General features: G+C 41.6%; 2 protein-coding genes across 2 annotated transcripts in view; one reads left to right on the top strand and one right to left on the bottom strand.

The window, feature by feature from the left end:
• The window catches only part of gnai3 (guanine nucleotide binding protein (G protein), alpha inhibiting activity polypeptide 3), a 45204-nt gene that overhangs the window by 17690 nt on the left and 13560 nt on the right, over positions 1-13954 (bottom strand). The gene's annotated exons all lie outside the window — the stretch shown is intronic.
• gnat2 (guanine nucleotide binding protein (G protein), alpha transducing activity polypeptide 2) lies at positions 7114-13439 on the top strand. Its single transcript, XM_056302232.1, has 8 exons — positions 7114-7219; positions 10451-10493; positions 11133-11274; positions 11448-11605; positions 11806-11934; positions 12067-12196; positions 12306-12459; positions 13249-13439. Exons 1-8 carry the CDS (start codon positions 7114-7116, stop codon positions 13437-13439), a joined length of 1053 nt encoding a protein of 350 aa, XP_056158207.1.

Genomic DNA, 13954 nt, shown 5'->3' with positions numbered 1-13954 from the left:
TATAGTTAAGTTTGCAGATGACACCACAGTCATTGGCCGTATCACCAACAATGACGAGATGGCCTACAGAGACGAGATTGAGCACCTCACATCATGGTGTACTACCAACAATCTTGTCCTTAATGTGCAGAAGACAAAGGAGCTGATTGTGGACTTCAGGAGGTCTAGAAGCTGCAGCCACTCCCCAATTCACATCAATGAGGTGGAAGTGGAGCGTGTCTCCAGCTTTAAATTCCTTGGAGTCCACATCAGCGAGGAACTTTCCTGGGCATCAAACACCCAAGCCCTTGTGAAAAAGGCCCAACCACACCTGCATTTCCTGAGGAGGTTGAGGAGCGCCTGTCTATCCCCCAAAATTATCATGAACTTCTACCACTGCACCATACAGAGCATCCTAACCAGCTCAGTGTGGTACGGCAACTGAACCCATAGACCAGAAAGCTCTGCAGTGGGTCGTCAAGGCGGCCCAGCATATCACCGGTACCCAGCTCCCAGCCATAAAAGACATTTATCACAAACGCTGCCTTCGAAGGGGTCTCAGCATCAGCAGAGATCCCACCCACCCCAACCATGGACTGTTCTCCCCCCAGTGCTATGGGAGGCACTACAGAAGCCTCAGAGCCCACACTACCAGACTTAAAAACAGCTTCTTTCCCCAAGCTGTTGCCCACCTGAACCTGGCTACCCACTGAATGAATGTCTGTGGATATTTTTAAATATTTTGTACTCGTGCTCTTTTTTAACTTACTTTAAGCTGTTTGTCTTCATCTGTCTATATCTTATACTGTGTTTGTCTATGTTTGTGTTGCACTGTTTGGCAAAGCTGCAGCCGTTATTTAATTTTTAACATGTGCCTGCACATTGTTTTTAATGACAATAAATTGAATTGAATTGAATTGAATTGAATTGAATTGAATTGAACTGAAATGAATTGAATAGAATCCCAGCAGTCATTGGGCAGCAGGTGGGGAGACACCCTGGACATGACGCCAGTTCATCACAAGGCCGACACATTCATACCTAGGGACAATTTAGTATGGCCAACTCCATCCATTTTCCAAACCGCTTATCCGGCTCTCAGGGTTGCGGAGATGCTGGAGCCTATCCCAGCAGTCATTGGGCGGCAGGCGGGGAGACACCCTGGACAGGCCGCCAGACTATCACACAGGGCCAACATATACACACACACACATACACACACACGCACACGCACACACACACACACCTAGGGACAATGTAGTATGGCTGATTCGCCTGACCTACATGTCTTTGGACTCTGGGAGGAAACCGAAGCCCTCGGAGGAAACCCACACAGACACGGGGAGAACATGCAAACTCCACACAGAGGATGACCCAGGATGACCCCCAAGGTTGGACTACCCCGGGGCTCGAACCCAGGACCTTCTTGTTGTGAGGTGACCGCTCTAACCACTGTGCTACCGTGCCACCCATGACCACAAATTGAGGTGCTATAATCACACAATCTACCACTACACAGCCATCTGGTCACATGGGAGAAACTTATTCATACACCCATTACTAAGCTGTAGAAGGTTAGCTTAAAGTTTCAAGTTTACTGGACACCAAGTAGATTAACAAATGCTAGGAATTTGTCTCACAAAGACATGAACAAAGACATGAACAAAGCCCTTCACGAACACAAAATTATTGATCATCGACCCTCCCACACACACTTCATAAGTTCTCTATCACACTCTGTCGTTCAGAAGAAACTACCAGGATGCATTAAGGCCTGTCTCCCAGGCTTTATCCGAGGTGCTCTGGGTAATCTTGTCAACAGATCAGAGATGCTGGGAGTGTGCGCAAGGCAGGGATACGCCACCCAGTGCTTAATGAGATTGGCCGCTATTGCTCAAGGGGTTACCATGATTAGCCTGCTTGGATGAGTTGGGGGATTTAAAGGTTGCAAGCATCCTGCCCCTGGCAATTAGTGTGCATGCTTAGGCAGAGTGACGTGAGCATGATGGTCTGTATTTTTGGACCGAGCCGAGTTCTGACATGCCTGATGGGCTGAGGGGTCAATCTGGAGCAGTATGAAATGGAAGGGGCTCCATCCTTGAAAGAGAAATAGGAAACAAAGTACTTGATCTTCAACACTAACATTTTTTCTTTCAGCATTTATATATATTTTATAGCATATCTGGGGCATTGCAGATTCTTTTCAGAAGGAGTTTCCAAACTTTTTCATCCCATGACCCACCTGTGAAGCTAGTTTTTGACTCAGTACACACCAAACACTTTGTGCAACGAAATAAGCAATAAAGTCACATTACCTGTTGAAAAGTGAGATGATTAACAGTCCTCTCTATATTGTTCATTAATGCAGTATTCCCCTTTTTCATCTTAGTCAGAGCCACAAAGAAGGCCCGGTCAGTTCTTGCTGACCCGAGTCACCCCCTTGTTCAGTGGGTTCAGGTTGCCAAGGTGCAGGACCAATAGATTTGAGAATTCATTTGTCCCTGCTGCTATTGGCCTATTGAATAACATTATGTAATTCTATGTTTTTGTGTTGATGGGTTTGTGTTGATCATTGATGATGATGGTATTTACTGCTTGCTATGCAACAAATCGCCCCTCGGGAATAATAAAGATTACCTTGACCTTGAAGTAGACAAGACATGTTAACACTGAATATTATCTTAGTGATATTTTTGAATACAGTTAAACCATTGCATTGTTTAAATTGATTCATAAGGTATGACATTTGTTTTCTTTCATTTTTTTATTAAAAAAAAGCATATATTTGATAACAAAAAGTGTAAATGTGCAGTTTTCTCTGTTTATTGTGGATATCCAGCACCCCCACTTGGCCCCCTGCTGAGACCCACTTCCGGGTTGCCACCCATAGATTGAAACCCACTGTTTTAGATCAACTGTGTGGAAACACAGGTGGCATCTGATGCTACAGTAGTCAGGTATATGAGATGCTATAGTATTAGGATTAGCATTTGAAACCCAGGGAATCCAAAAAAAAAAAGAGAGAGAGGGGAAAAAAAGGACAGAAAAGATCGACCTGTCAGCAGTCAGATGGTATTTGCATTCCCATTTTCACTTTCTGAAAGTAGTTTTACTCTACCGTCATCCCCTTCTTGCAACTTTTCTTTCTACGTTGCCGGTGTCTGTCAATCCCTTAGATACCCTCTGAGCCTATTTGACCCTGACGTCATTGAGTTGAATCTGGGACTATCTGTCTGGCCACCTGAAGGACAGAATCAAGTGCCATTCAACCTGCTTTCCCTCACACAGCAAATGTCAAACCAATACACATGAAATAAGCCCAAACAGAAAAGGCACATGTGCAGACAGAAACCTGTAACTTCAACAGAACGTGTCTAAAAAGGTTTTGGGTAGGTGGAGGATTGGGTGTAATTCAGCTGCACAGTACCGGTGTTATAGTATTTTCTGACCCCCCACCCCCCCATCCCTTGGCATGAGGCTAGGTTAGGTTAGGCTAACCCTAACCCCTAACCCTACCACACCCCCAATGCTAACCCTCCAACCCTACCCCCAACCATAACCATAACCCGTTCACGACAAGGGGAGACAGATTCTGTGGGTGAGTCTGAAAATTTTTTAACACCGGGCTTTTCTCTACAACATTCCTTTATTTAAAGTTGTTTTTCTTAAAAAAAAAAAAGAAGAAAGAGGGGGTTTCAAAGGGTATTTAGTTGTTTTGTTGTATATGGAAGCGGAGTGAATTTTCTCACAGCAAGTGGATGCAGCAACAGAACAGAACTGAAGTTAAAAGACACACCAAGGCTGTGACGACTGAGATAACACATGGTGCATAGCGACTGGTTAAAAAAGAAACCTAACTCGCCGGTAAAAACTGATTTAAACATCGCAGACATAGTTGGTGTCCCTAACTGTGCAACAGGCTAACTCAGTTACATCCACGGTGATTGTTCAGTTAGGGGAGACTACGGACATAACATAACCAGTCTCCTCAACGCTGACTCCCTTTTACTGATTTTGTTTTGTTTCGTTGCAATGGTTTCCAAATAGGCGAGTTAGGGCTGAAGTCTGAACTTAATAGCTCTCTGCAGAAAGAAAAAAAATCTATTTCACACAATCATGTCTTGCAAAAGTACAGGTACATTTTATACTTCAATAAGTCCATTAAATATTCTTTAATTTCACTTAAAAAATTTTTTTTAGGTTTTTATAGGCAAATGTGTGCATTCCTTACCAATTGCCCCTAATTCCTCCATTACATGTAAATGAGAAAGCATCATCCAACCAAGGTAAATTCCTTGTATTTGCAAACTTACTGGTCTGTCAACAAAATTTGAGCTTTGGCTCACAAATGGGATGTGATTGCTCATTACAATATTTGCAGAAATAAAGAGCCTTTTTTGGGTGAAAAAATATATTTAAGTTTTCTTGCTATTAAAGTTTCCATGTTCATATTAAATCTCTATATTTTGTATTCACATATCCAGAATCCAGATCTTAGAGGACATTGAAAGACACTTTTGTCCATGTTTATTTATGGATAAAAGGATACACCTGAAACCTCAACCCACAGGTATTTTAGACAACCAAAGAGGTTTAACAGGATGAATTGGGTGACTGGAAATACAGGCATTCAATGTGTCTGCAGCTGGCAGAGTGCCTGAATGGGACAGCGGGAGACAGAGCGTTACGCTGGGCCAAAAAAGAAAAATCAGTAACAATGCCAAATGGATATTTCTCTTCTCTACCAATACAACCAACACAGCACATGTGTCTTTGGCCTACAATGAAGAGATGTAAATTAATCTTCATTTCTGTAGTAGGGATCTACATCAGTGTCTATTTTTGATGTCAAACTCCCAGCGTTATTGTATTGTAGTTGTTGTGGTAGCAACAATGATAGTAACGGTAACAGTAATGGTATTGCTGCTACTTCTGCTGCTGCTGCTAATAAATAATAATAAATTATAACAACAACAACACTAGCAATAACAACAAGAGAGAGCCACTTTATTTTGTCATCGTATTCTTACAATTAATTTGTCCTCTGCATTGAACCCATCCTATTGTATAGGAGTAGTGGGCAGCTGCAGTGCCCGGGGACCAACTCCAGTTCTTCTTTCCATTGCCTTGCTCAGGGGCACAGGCAGGAGTATTAACTCTAACATGCATGTCTTTTTGATGGTGGGAGGAAACCGGAGCACCCGGAGGAAACCCACGCAGACATGGGGAGAACATGCAAACTCCACACAGAAAGGACCTGGGATGGCCTGGGGTTCGAACCCAGGACTTTCTTGCTCTGAGGCAACAGTGCTAACCACTAGGCCACCGTACTGACTACAACAACAACAACAAACAAAAACAACAATAACTATTATATAAAGAAGAATAGTACATTACTAGTACACGAAATGCTTCATAATAAACAGAAACAAAACAAGCATGTAGTTTTAATGAAGGAGAGGTCTGGTCGCTTCATAAATGCCAATAGCTTGTAGCCCACTTTGCAAATTTGGACTCAAAGCAAACTAACGACTAGGTAATAAGATCTTTGTTAAATGCAGTTAAAATAAGAACTTCAGCTGTGCCTCAGTAAAATTACATTTTCTAAATTAAATTTGTCAGTGCTTGCTCAGATAAGTTTTGTAGAAACTGCCTACTCAATGGATCATTCATATTTCTTCCTCATATTCCTTGTGGCAGTCTTCTATATTTTGCTGTACTCTGCACACCAAGAGTCTATTACAAGTCCACACGACACAATTTTATGGACCACGACCTTTTCTTTTAACAAAAATGACTTTGAACATTAATTAAGCCACATTCGTTTTCCTTACAGTCACTGTTAAATTTCATAAATGAATCGGCTTTCTTCACGTCATTATAAAATCACACTAGCAGGTTCAGCAGGTGAAAAATGGAGGTTTATGCAGAAAGGAAATCAGAAATGGAAAGCTTTGCTGATGCACCAAATGCACAGTGACAAAAAATAAAACAAAGCTTATATGAGCTACATATGCTATGTGCACACCTGTGACTCTTTCTGCTAGTTGAAATATACTAACTTATATTATTGTCAAATTAGTAATCAGGAACACATAAGTTAACAAAGCCAAACATTTGAGCAGAAAAAAAAACAGATGTCCTGAGCGACAGGCCCACTGACCTCCGTCCTCAGCCCTCGACCATTGACCTCTGTGGTTCAAAGATCAGTATTTACATCTCTGCTATATCATCCTTACATAACACAACAAATTAAATGTGACTGCCCTCACTGTCATGATATTTGAATAGTTAGACTACGTCTGGGATCATTTCGACTACGTTGGCACATTATCGGCATTGAGGGTCACGTCACTGAGAGTAAATATCAAGTAAATTGTTGGTCACATTTGGGCCCTGTTCAGTCAGCCCCCTCTAAATGTCACAGTACAGTGGCGGTTGCTGTTTTTAGCCATGACCACACCACCTGGGATTTAAACTTCTTAACTATAAGACGTTTACAAGCCCTTAATGCCTCCCTCCTTGGTATATCCATGTGACCGCCACTTAGAATCGAAGAATATACCGTGGGTCCATTAGGACTTGTGTGGTGTTTGTTGAAAATGTGACTTTTTTTCAATACTCTTGCACTATAGGTGTGGATTAATTTAGACACAAGCTGCACACAAATACATACACAAGGAATAAAAATCAACTACTGTGAACACACTGTATACTTGAAATGCTATTCCCATGTCATTATGACAAGGAAAAAAAAGAAAGTTGAGACTAGGAGTATCCTTCCTTTTCCCCAATCTGCGCCATTGTCTTATTAGGCTAATTGGATTGACTAGCCAATCAGGAAGAGGCACCCTCCTAATACAGAGGGTTTAAGGGGAGGGAATTAAAGAGTGGCTCTTGGAGGAAGCCAGAGCTGCTGAATTGATTTGACCCTTGAACCTCACCTATTTGATCATCTGATCGAAAAGGGCCTAAGAAGCAAGGAAGTCTCAAGCACCTCCCTCCCAATCCCCTTCCGCTTGGAAATCGCCTTTCGGCACGATTAGTGCTGTGCCCAGTTTCTCTGTAGCTATCCACAGAGTAACCGTCAAAATTTCTTATCTGGAGGATCTTGATTTGGAGGAGGAAGAAAGTATGGGTGCAGGAGCAAGCGCCGAGGATAAAAAGTCTAAGGAGTTGGAGAAACAACTCCAGGAGGATGCCGATAAGGATTCTAAGACAGTCAAGCTATTACTGCTTGGTAAGTGAACCCAGAAATCAAGCAAAGTCCGTTCGGTGCCACTTGGCATAGAAACCCTTAGACCAAAGCCGCAGTAGTGGAGACAATCGCACCATATACTCTTGTCTTGCAGATTTCAGTTTAGCAATGTTCTTTAGATCACAGATCTAACTTTGCAGTTTGAACTCTGCCATATCATCTACCGAGGTGGAGGACTGCACTGTAGAAGTCTGTAATGAAGTGGAGTAGACTTCAGCTTCTTCTTAACAACATTCAAGGATTACTCAATGAAATGCTGACTCTATTTGTGTGAAAATGGGGGTTATTTTTGTGATGTTCCTCAGGCCCCTAAGATGCAAGTCATTCAACATCTTGGTCTTGAAAACCATTGAAACCGATTAAAAAAAACCCCACAACAAACAAATTAAGAGAAATAGCTGCATTTGTTGGGCCAGATGTTTTCCTCAGGACATCCTGGCGCATCTGTGGGTTAGTTTTCTGAGTATTGCTGAGGTCTTGGACCTGAGCCATCGCAGGAGGCACAAAGCTGGACATATGTTCTTTGTTTAGTCAAGAGTGAGAGATGCTTTAGGATTTATGGGCACTTACAGATTATTAGTTCCAGTTTTCAGTTTCTTAATTAGTTTATTGGACATGAAAAGGAAGAAGACAAGTTAACTCATTTGAAAGGGCATATGAGGGGAGACAGGGCAACGGAGGGAGAGAGGGTTAGTGATCTGAAATGGAGCTCAGGTTACAAGCTGTCCTGTCTTTGGTCAAACATGAGTTATCCAACCTACCTCGCCAGGAAAAATGCCCGAGAAAATATTACATAGTAAGAATTTCAGAGGACTGTAGCTGTTGTGGAGTTAATTTTTGCAGCCAGACTATGGTTTGGACACATTTGCATGGCACTTTTATCCAAAGCACTTTACAAGAGTCAACAATTAGCCTGCTATTACTCCTACTATTTTGGAGCACTAGATAGTAAATTTGATCATAGTGCATATCATGTCAAGTACAGTTAGTGTAAGTATAGCATGGGTAGCTCACCAATAGCTGGTGACAGGAGATTTGGCTGGACAATACTGCAAGTCAGTATCACAGACAGACACCAGGAATAGATTTCAAAGCGTTCACAGTGGTCGCTTGACTTCCTTCAAGGATTCAAACAGAGAGACACCACGTCCAAGCAACTTTTTAGAATATGTCTGACCAACATGTGAGGAACGACATTAAAGAGATCAGTGAGGAACGTGCAGCTTATCAAATTTCACCTCTTTTTAACAGTCTCCTCAAAGTGCAGGATGACTTTTCAACTGTAATGTGGGGAGACTAGTGATTAAAAGATCACACCCTTTGGTCTAAATGAATCATGGTACAGCAGTGATAATATGCCAATCCGCTTAGCTAACTGGTTTAGTCCAGATCGGCTTGGTGAATCCTTCGTTGGTCCCTAAAACTTTGTACATAACATGAATACAGGATGAACGATAATGGCAGTGCACCCGCGCCTTTAATTCTGTTTTATCATGTTCATGCATGTACCACGTATCATGAAAGAAGAATTGTTTTTATCACTTTAAAAAAGTTCTGCTCCACATTGCTAATGTTGCTGATTTATTTGTCAAAAAAGTAAACACTTCGGTGATAATGTGAAAAAAAAAGGAACTCTATTTCGAAATCTAAATCATTGTATTAGAAATGTAATGTAGGACCCATTCTATGACAAAACCACCCCCCCATGAAATTACTTTTTTTTTATGGTATCTGGGGCATGTCCAGCCTTGATTTAAATACTTAACTTCAAAATATGTACAACTAAGAACGACAACGAAATGCATTCAGACTGAACAGTTAGAGTAATTAGATCTACGTAGGTGCTGCAAGCCAGCAATAGCCTGTAATTGTATCAGTCAGCTGGAATAGGAACCGAAGAGCTGACAGGAGCGCCGGCCTGTGGGACATGAACGAAAGCAGGAGAGGAGTTGCCCTTTAACCAGCATGGATATGATCACCAATATGACCATGTGGTTTAAAATCCATATGCATTTTGGATAATTGTAAAAAGAAATGCTTCTTTTTTTTGGTCTTTTGTAAAGGATTGTCCTTGAAGCTTAATGCAAAAAAAAAAAAAAAAACGTTAAAAGGAGCATCAGTAATCCCATTACTCATGGGGTTGCTAAATTGACAATTCCACCCAAATTGCCCCACAATAATGCATAAGCAGACATTTCCAGGTTGTCTGAGGATTTTTGAGCTATTACCACTTGTGATCAGAAAAACAAATTATAGAGTTAAGATGGCTGCGCCCATCTTTATTTCTTATCTGGCCAGTTTCAGTTCCTATATCTACACTAAACAGCTAGAATTATGAAAGAAAGAAAAGTGTGGATGGTTGATGTGAACATGAGAAGCCTCTAAATCTTCTTTCTGGGGGCATCCTGGCAGTTCTGTCAGCTGGTGATGAGTACCATATAACTGAAATATTTGGATGCAGCTACACCCTCATTTCCTGCCTTGTCAACTGGTCAAATGTATAAAAACTACCAGATGTGAGCAAAGTGGGCACTGTTTCATTTAACTTTACTCCACTATGAATTTTGACAGTGTCACGGCCATGTATTTTTTTTTCTTGCAAGACAATAAAGACGTTATGAAACAGAAAAAAGTATAGAAAATGTTTGTTTGCAGAATAACAAGGGAACACCAAAAGTCAATGGACAATGAGTAAAACAATATAAATGATACACACAGACAGAATATAGTCACTATGAAAATCTTAGGGATCAATTCTTATACTGTTACATTGCTAATGTCACAAACCAGCAAAAATAATGTCAATATCAATGATGACACACACAGAGAAACCTGTAGTCAATTTATGCAGCAGTGAGCCGATGACAGGGGGACTGTCTATGGCCACAGGAATGACATGTTGGAGGTTGAGAGACCTTGGTATTAGTAGGAGGTTTATATCAAGTCTGTGTTTTCCATGTGGCATGGAGAATTCCCCTGTCCTGATATCACTAACGGTCAAGAATGTCCCGAGATTCATGATCTCCTTACAGGCTTTTTGTTTGTGGCCTATAACACTGGCGCTTACTGCAAAGTCACGGAAATCCAATTCAGTAACTAAGACTGTAATCATGTTAAGAAAGCCCTGGCCATGATTGTCTACCATACAAATTAAAGAGGCTGCTTTATCAGACCTCCAACAAGATGCTCATGTTATGTTGTGCTCTCTTCTAGGTGCTGGTGAGTCAGGGAAGAGCACCATTGTAAAACAAATGAAGTAAGTATAGACGTGTCTCTGTTCTGACTTGAATAAGTGTGTGTGTCTGTGTATTGTGTTGCACGTGTGATATGTATGCAGGGTAAGCTGTGCTGCTGTTGAAGAATAACAAAGCAGCTGAAAAATCTCTCTGAGCTCACGGGTGCAGAGTGCAGATAGCAGGCCAAACATGCCCCCGCACCTCTGGCTGCTTCGCTTGCAGTGAAGCGAAACAAAAAGGTCATCAGGGCAGACATCCGCTTGCACTGATTTGTCAGCACTTGCCTTTGTGCACAGTTTGCTCACAGAGCCAAGATGGTGGTTGTCAGCTATTGGAGCTGGACATGATTAGCAAGACACCACAGGATGGCACTGTAAACAGATAACTAGTTGCAGCATGCTAGAGAGGGTGTTAGGTCTTAATAGTATGCATAGACATCTGACCTTAGCAAGCGTAAACTCTATCCTTGTGAAAGTGCCCTTGATTGTCGCAGAAAATAATAACTTTGCTTGAAAATTGACCTAATTCCACCAATGACCTCAATATTATCAGTAGCGAGATGACATAGTTGCTAACTCGGCTTAACTATTTGTAGCAAAGATTGATAATTTCTTGCTCTGACACCATTTCCTCTCCCCCACCCATCCTCTTCCGTAAAGGATTCTCCATCAAGGTGGTTACACAAAAGAGGAACAGATGGAGTTTAGAAGTATCATCTTCGGCAACATCTTGCAGTCTGCTCTGGCTATCATCAGAGGCATGGAGATGCTGGGCATTGATTTTGGCTCACCCAGTGCACAGGTCTCATACTACACTAAAATACACACATATAGTAGACATAGTAAACTTTTGGATGGAGTCCATATATCATAAATTAAAATTGTAATATGTAACTTTAGTGATCATAATACTTGAGAGTACTGATGATTTCTTCTTTATTCATTTTGTGCTGCTTTATGTGTATACAACTGTAGGAGGATGCACAGAAGCTGCAGAACTTGTCAGACTCCATTGAGGAAGGCACAATGCCCAATGAGCTGGCTGACGTCATTAAGAAACTGTGGAAAGACAGTGGCGTGCAGGCCTCCTATGATAGAGCTGCCGAGTACCAGCTCAACGACTCTGCTGGCTAGTGAGTTAACCACACAGCCTCCTCTTTGATTAGCCCTTGTACATACTTCTGGGACTGGTGGTTTGGTCACAACTGTTAAACATGACCAGGACACTACTGTTGTTTGAAGAGCTGGCTATCTTAATAAAATGAATGGTGGTGTAAAACTGCAAACACAAAAACAAGAGATCAAGTGCTATTTTCTACTATCATATCCACAGCTACCTCAACGACATGGACAGAATTTGCCAGCCAGACTATCTCCCCACCGAGCAGGATGTGCTGCGATCCCGAGTCAAGACAACTGGTATCATTGAAGAACAGTTCTCCTGCAAAGAGTTGCACTTCAGGTTAGTCACTAGCAAGAATAACATAAACTCCGCCTTAAAAACGTCATAATTATTACCCCTAACCCCAACAACTGCAAACTATTTGAGCATTACTACATCTCATTGATTCTTTTTGCAATCCTCGACGGACAGGATGTTCGATGTGGGTGGCCAAAGGTCAGAGAGAAAGAAGTGGATCCATTGTTTCGAGGGTGTGACCTGCATCATCTTTTGTGGAGCCCTGAGTGCATACGACATGGTGCTTGTAGAGGATGATGAAGTGGTGAGTTAAGAGAGTCACAACCCTGAGATAGAACTTATGGCTCAGCCCCAAAGTATACAAAGACAGAGGAGATCATTGTACCTACTCTGTTCCTCTGTGATCTTTTCAGAACCGCATGCACGAGTCCCTCCATCTATTCAACAGTATCTGCAACCACAGATTCTTTGCGACAACCTCCATCGTGCTCTTCCTCAACAAGAAGGATCTCTTCGTAGAGAAGATCAAGAAGGTTCACTTGAGCATCTGCTTCCCAGACTATGATGGTAAGTCTGATGGACAGCGGTAGACAAAAAAACATCTGAGGTCCATCAAGCCAGAGTGCCCATAAGGCAAAATCCTGAGTGCTTTAAAAGTTCAAGAATTATGCCAGCTTTACCTTAGTTTCAAGTTTATTTTTCATAAGGTAAAGCAAGTTTACACTTATTCTCATGATGAAATGCTTGTTTTCCTTGTTCATTAATTTCAGTTTCAATTTTAACCCATTATATGACTGACAAATGTTATTGGGGGCTTTTCAGGTTTGATGCATGGTCAGGGCATGCTCAGTATACCAGGCCATATCTTACAACCTGGGCCTTTTGGTTAATATTAAACTAGTTTTATCACAGCAAAATGTGAGCGCCTGTGGAGTGACATGCAACAGTTTTTACTGAGCACTGCTAGAATGCATAGGCTACAAATAGAGTTATTTTGAGTCTTGCAGTAATGTAATAAATCATGCAATTTTCTTTTCTGCACAAAAGGCCCAACAATCCCTTATAGTTTCATGATGGATTCCTTATGATTTGTATTTAACCAGCTTAACAGTACATGGGAGAGGGTCACTCAGTCACTCAGTGATTCTCTCTTCTCAGACAAAGTTAACAGCTAAAAAAGTGTGGAGGCTAGAGGTTCAGTATGACTGTATTATGCAAACAATGACATATAAGTTGCATCAAGTCAGTTGATTAACATCCAGTGATACTCACAGATCCCTTATAGAAGAAATGTCATTTTCAAAATTACTACTGAACCAAAACCACTCTAAACTGCACACTCCCAACTTCCTTTAGGGCCAAACACATACGAGGATGCCAGCAACTACATCAAGACACAGTTCCAGGACCTGAACATGAAGAAGGGTGTGAAAGAAATCTACTCCCACATGACCTGTGCCACAGACACAGAGAACGTCCAGATTGTGTTCAACGCCGTGACGGACATCATCATCAAAGAAAACCTAAAAGACTGCGGTCTTTTCTAAGCAGCTCCACAGTGAAAAGAAAAAAGAGGTACAGTGCAGCACAACTGATGCCATCGCTTGACAAGAAAGATTTGTGAAGTAGCCACGTCCAAACCAGAGACTTTGTTGATACAGCGTAATAAGGTTCAGCTGCAGCCAGTCATGGGGAGGCAGACCTCTCGCAATTCAATTTAAACCTCAACAACAACACATCATGTCTGGCCCTCTCATGTTGCCAAGCAACAACTGTTAGCCATAATACCATTTGAACCAATAAGAACTCATATTGCATAGACAGTTTTGACCATTTGGGACTGCCGAGGATGAGGGAAGTCAGATCAAGTGCTACCTCTCCGATGATGATGCACTCCAATGGAGTATCTCAGTCAATACCTTCCGTGGCTACAGATCATGAGAACTTTTCAAATCGACTAGTCTGAGATACAATATATTAAACCATACAGCTTGTATGTTTAAAGTAATATTTGAATATGCCTCAATAAAGCCTTAACTGTGTGATGTGATGGGTATCTAGT

The sequence above is a fragment of the Lampris incognitus genome, chromosome 2, assembly GCF_029633865.1.
Source record: "Lampris incognitus isolate fLamInc1 chromosome 2, fLamInc1.hap2, whole genome shotgun sequence".
Lineage (NCBI taxonomy): Eukaryota > Metazoa > Chordata > Actinopteri > Lampriformes > Lampridae > Lampris > Lampris incognitus.
This window is presented reverse-complemented; position numbering and strand designations above follow the sequence as displayed.

Coding starts and splice junctions, on each gene's coding strand:
- gnat2 (XM_056302232.1), top strand. CDS start 7,114: ATGGGTGCAGGAGCAAGCGCCGAGGATAAAAAGTCTAAGGAGTTGGAG. Junction 7,220..10,450: donor AGTCAAGCTATTACTGCTTG/GTAAGTGAACCC, acceptor GCTCTCTTCTAG/GTGCTGGTGAGTCAGGGAAG. Junction 11,275..11,447: donor TTGGCTCACCCAGTGCACAG/GTCTCATACTAC, acceptor ATACAACTGTAG/GAGGATGCACAGAAGCTGCA.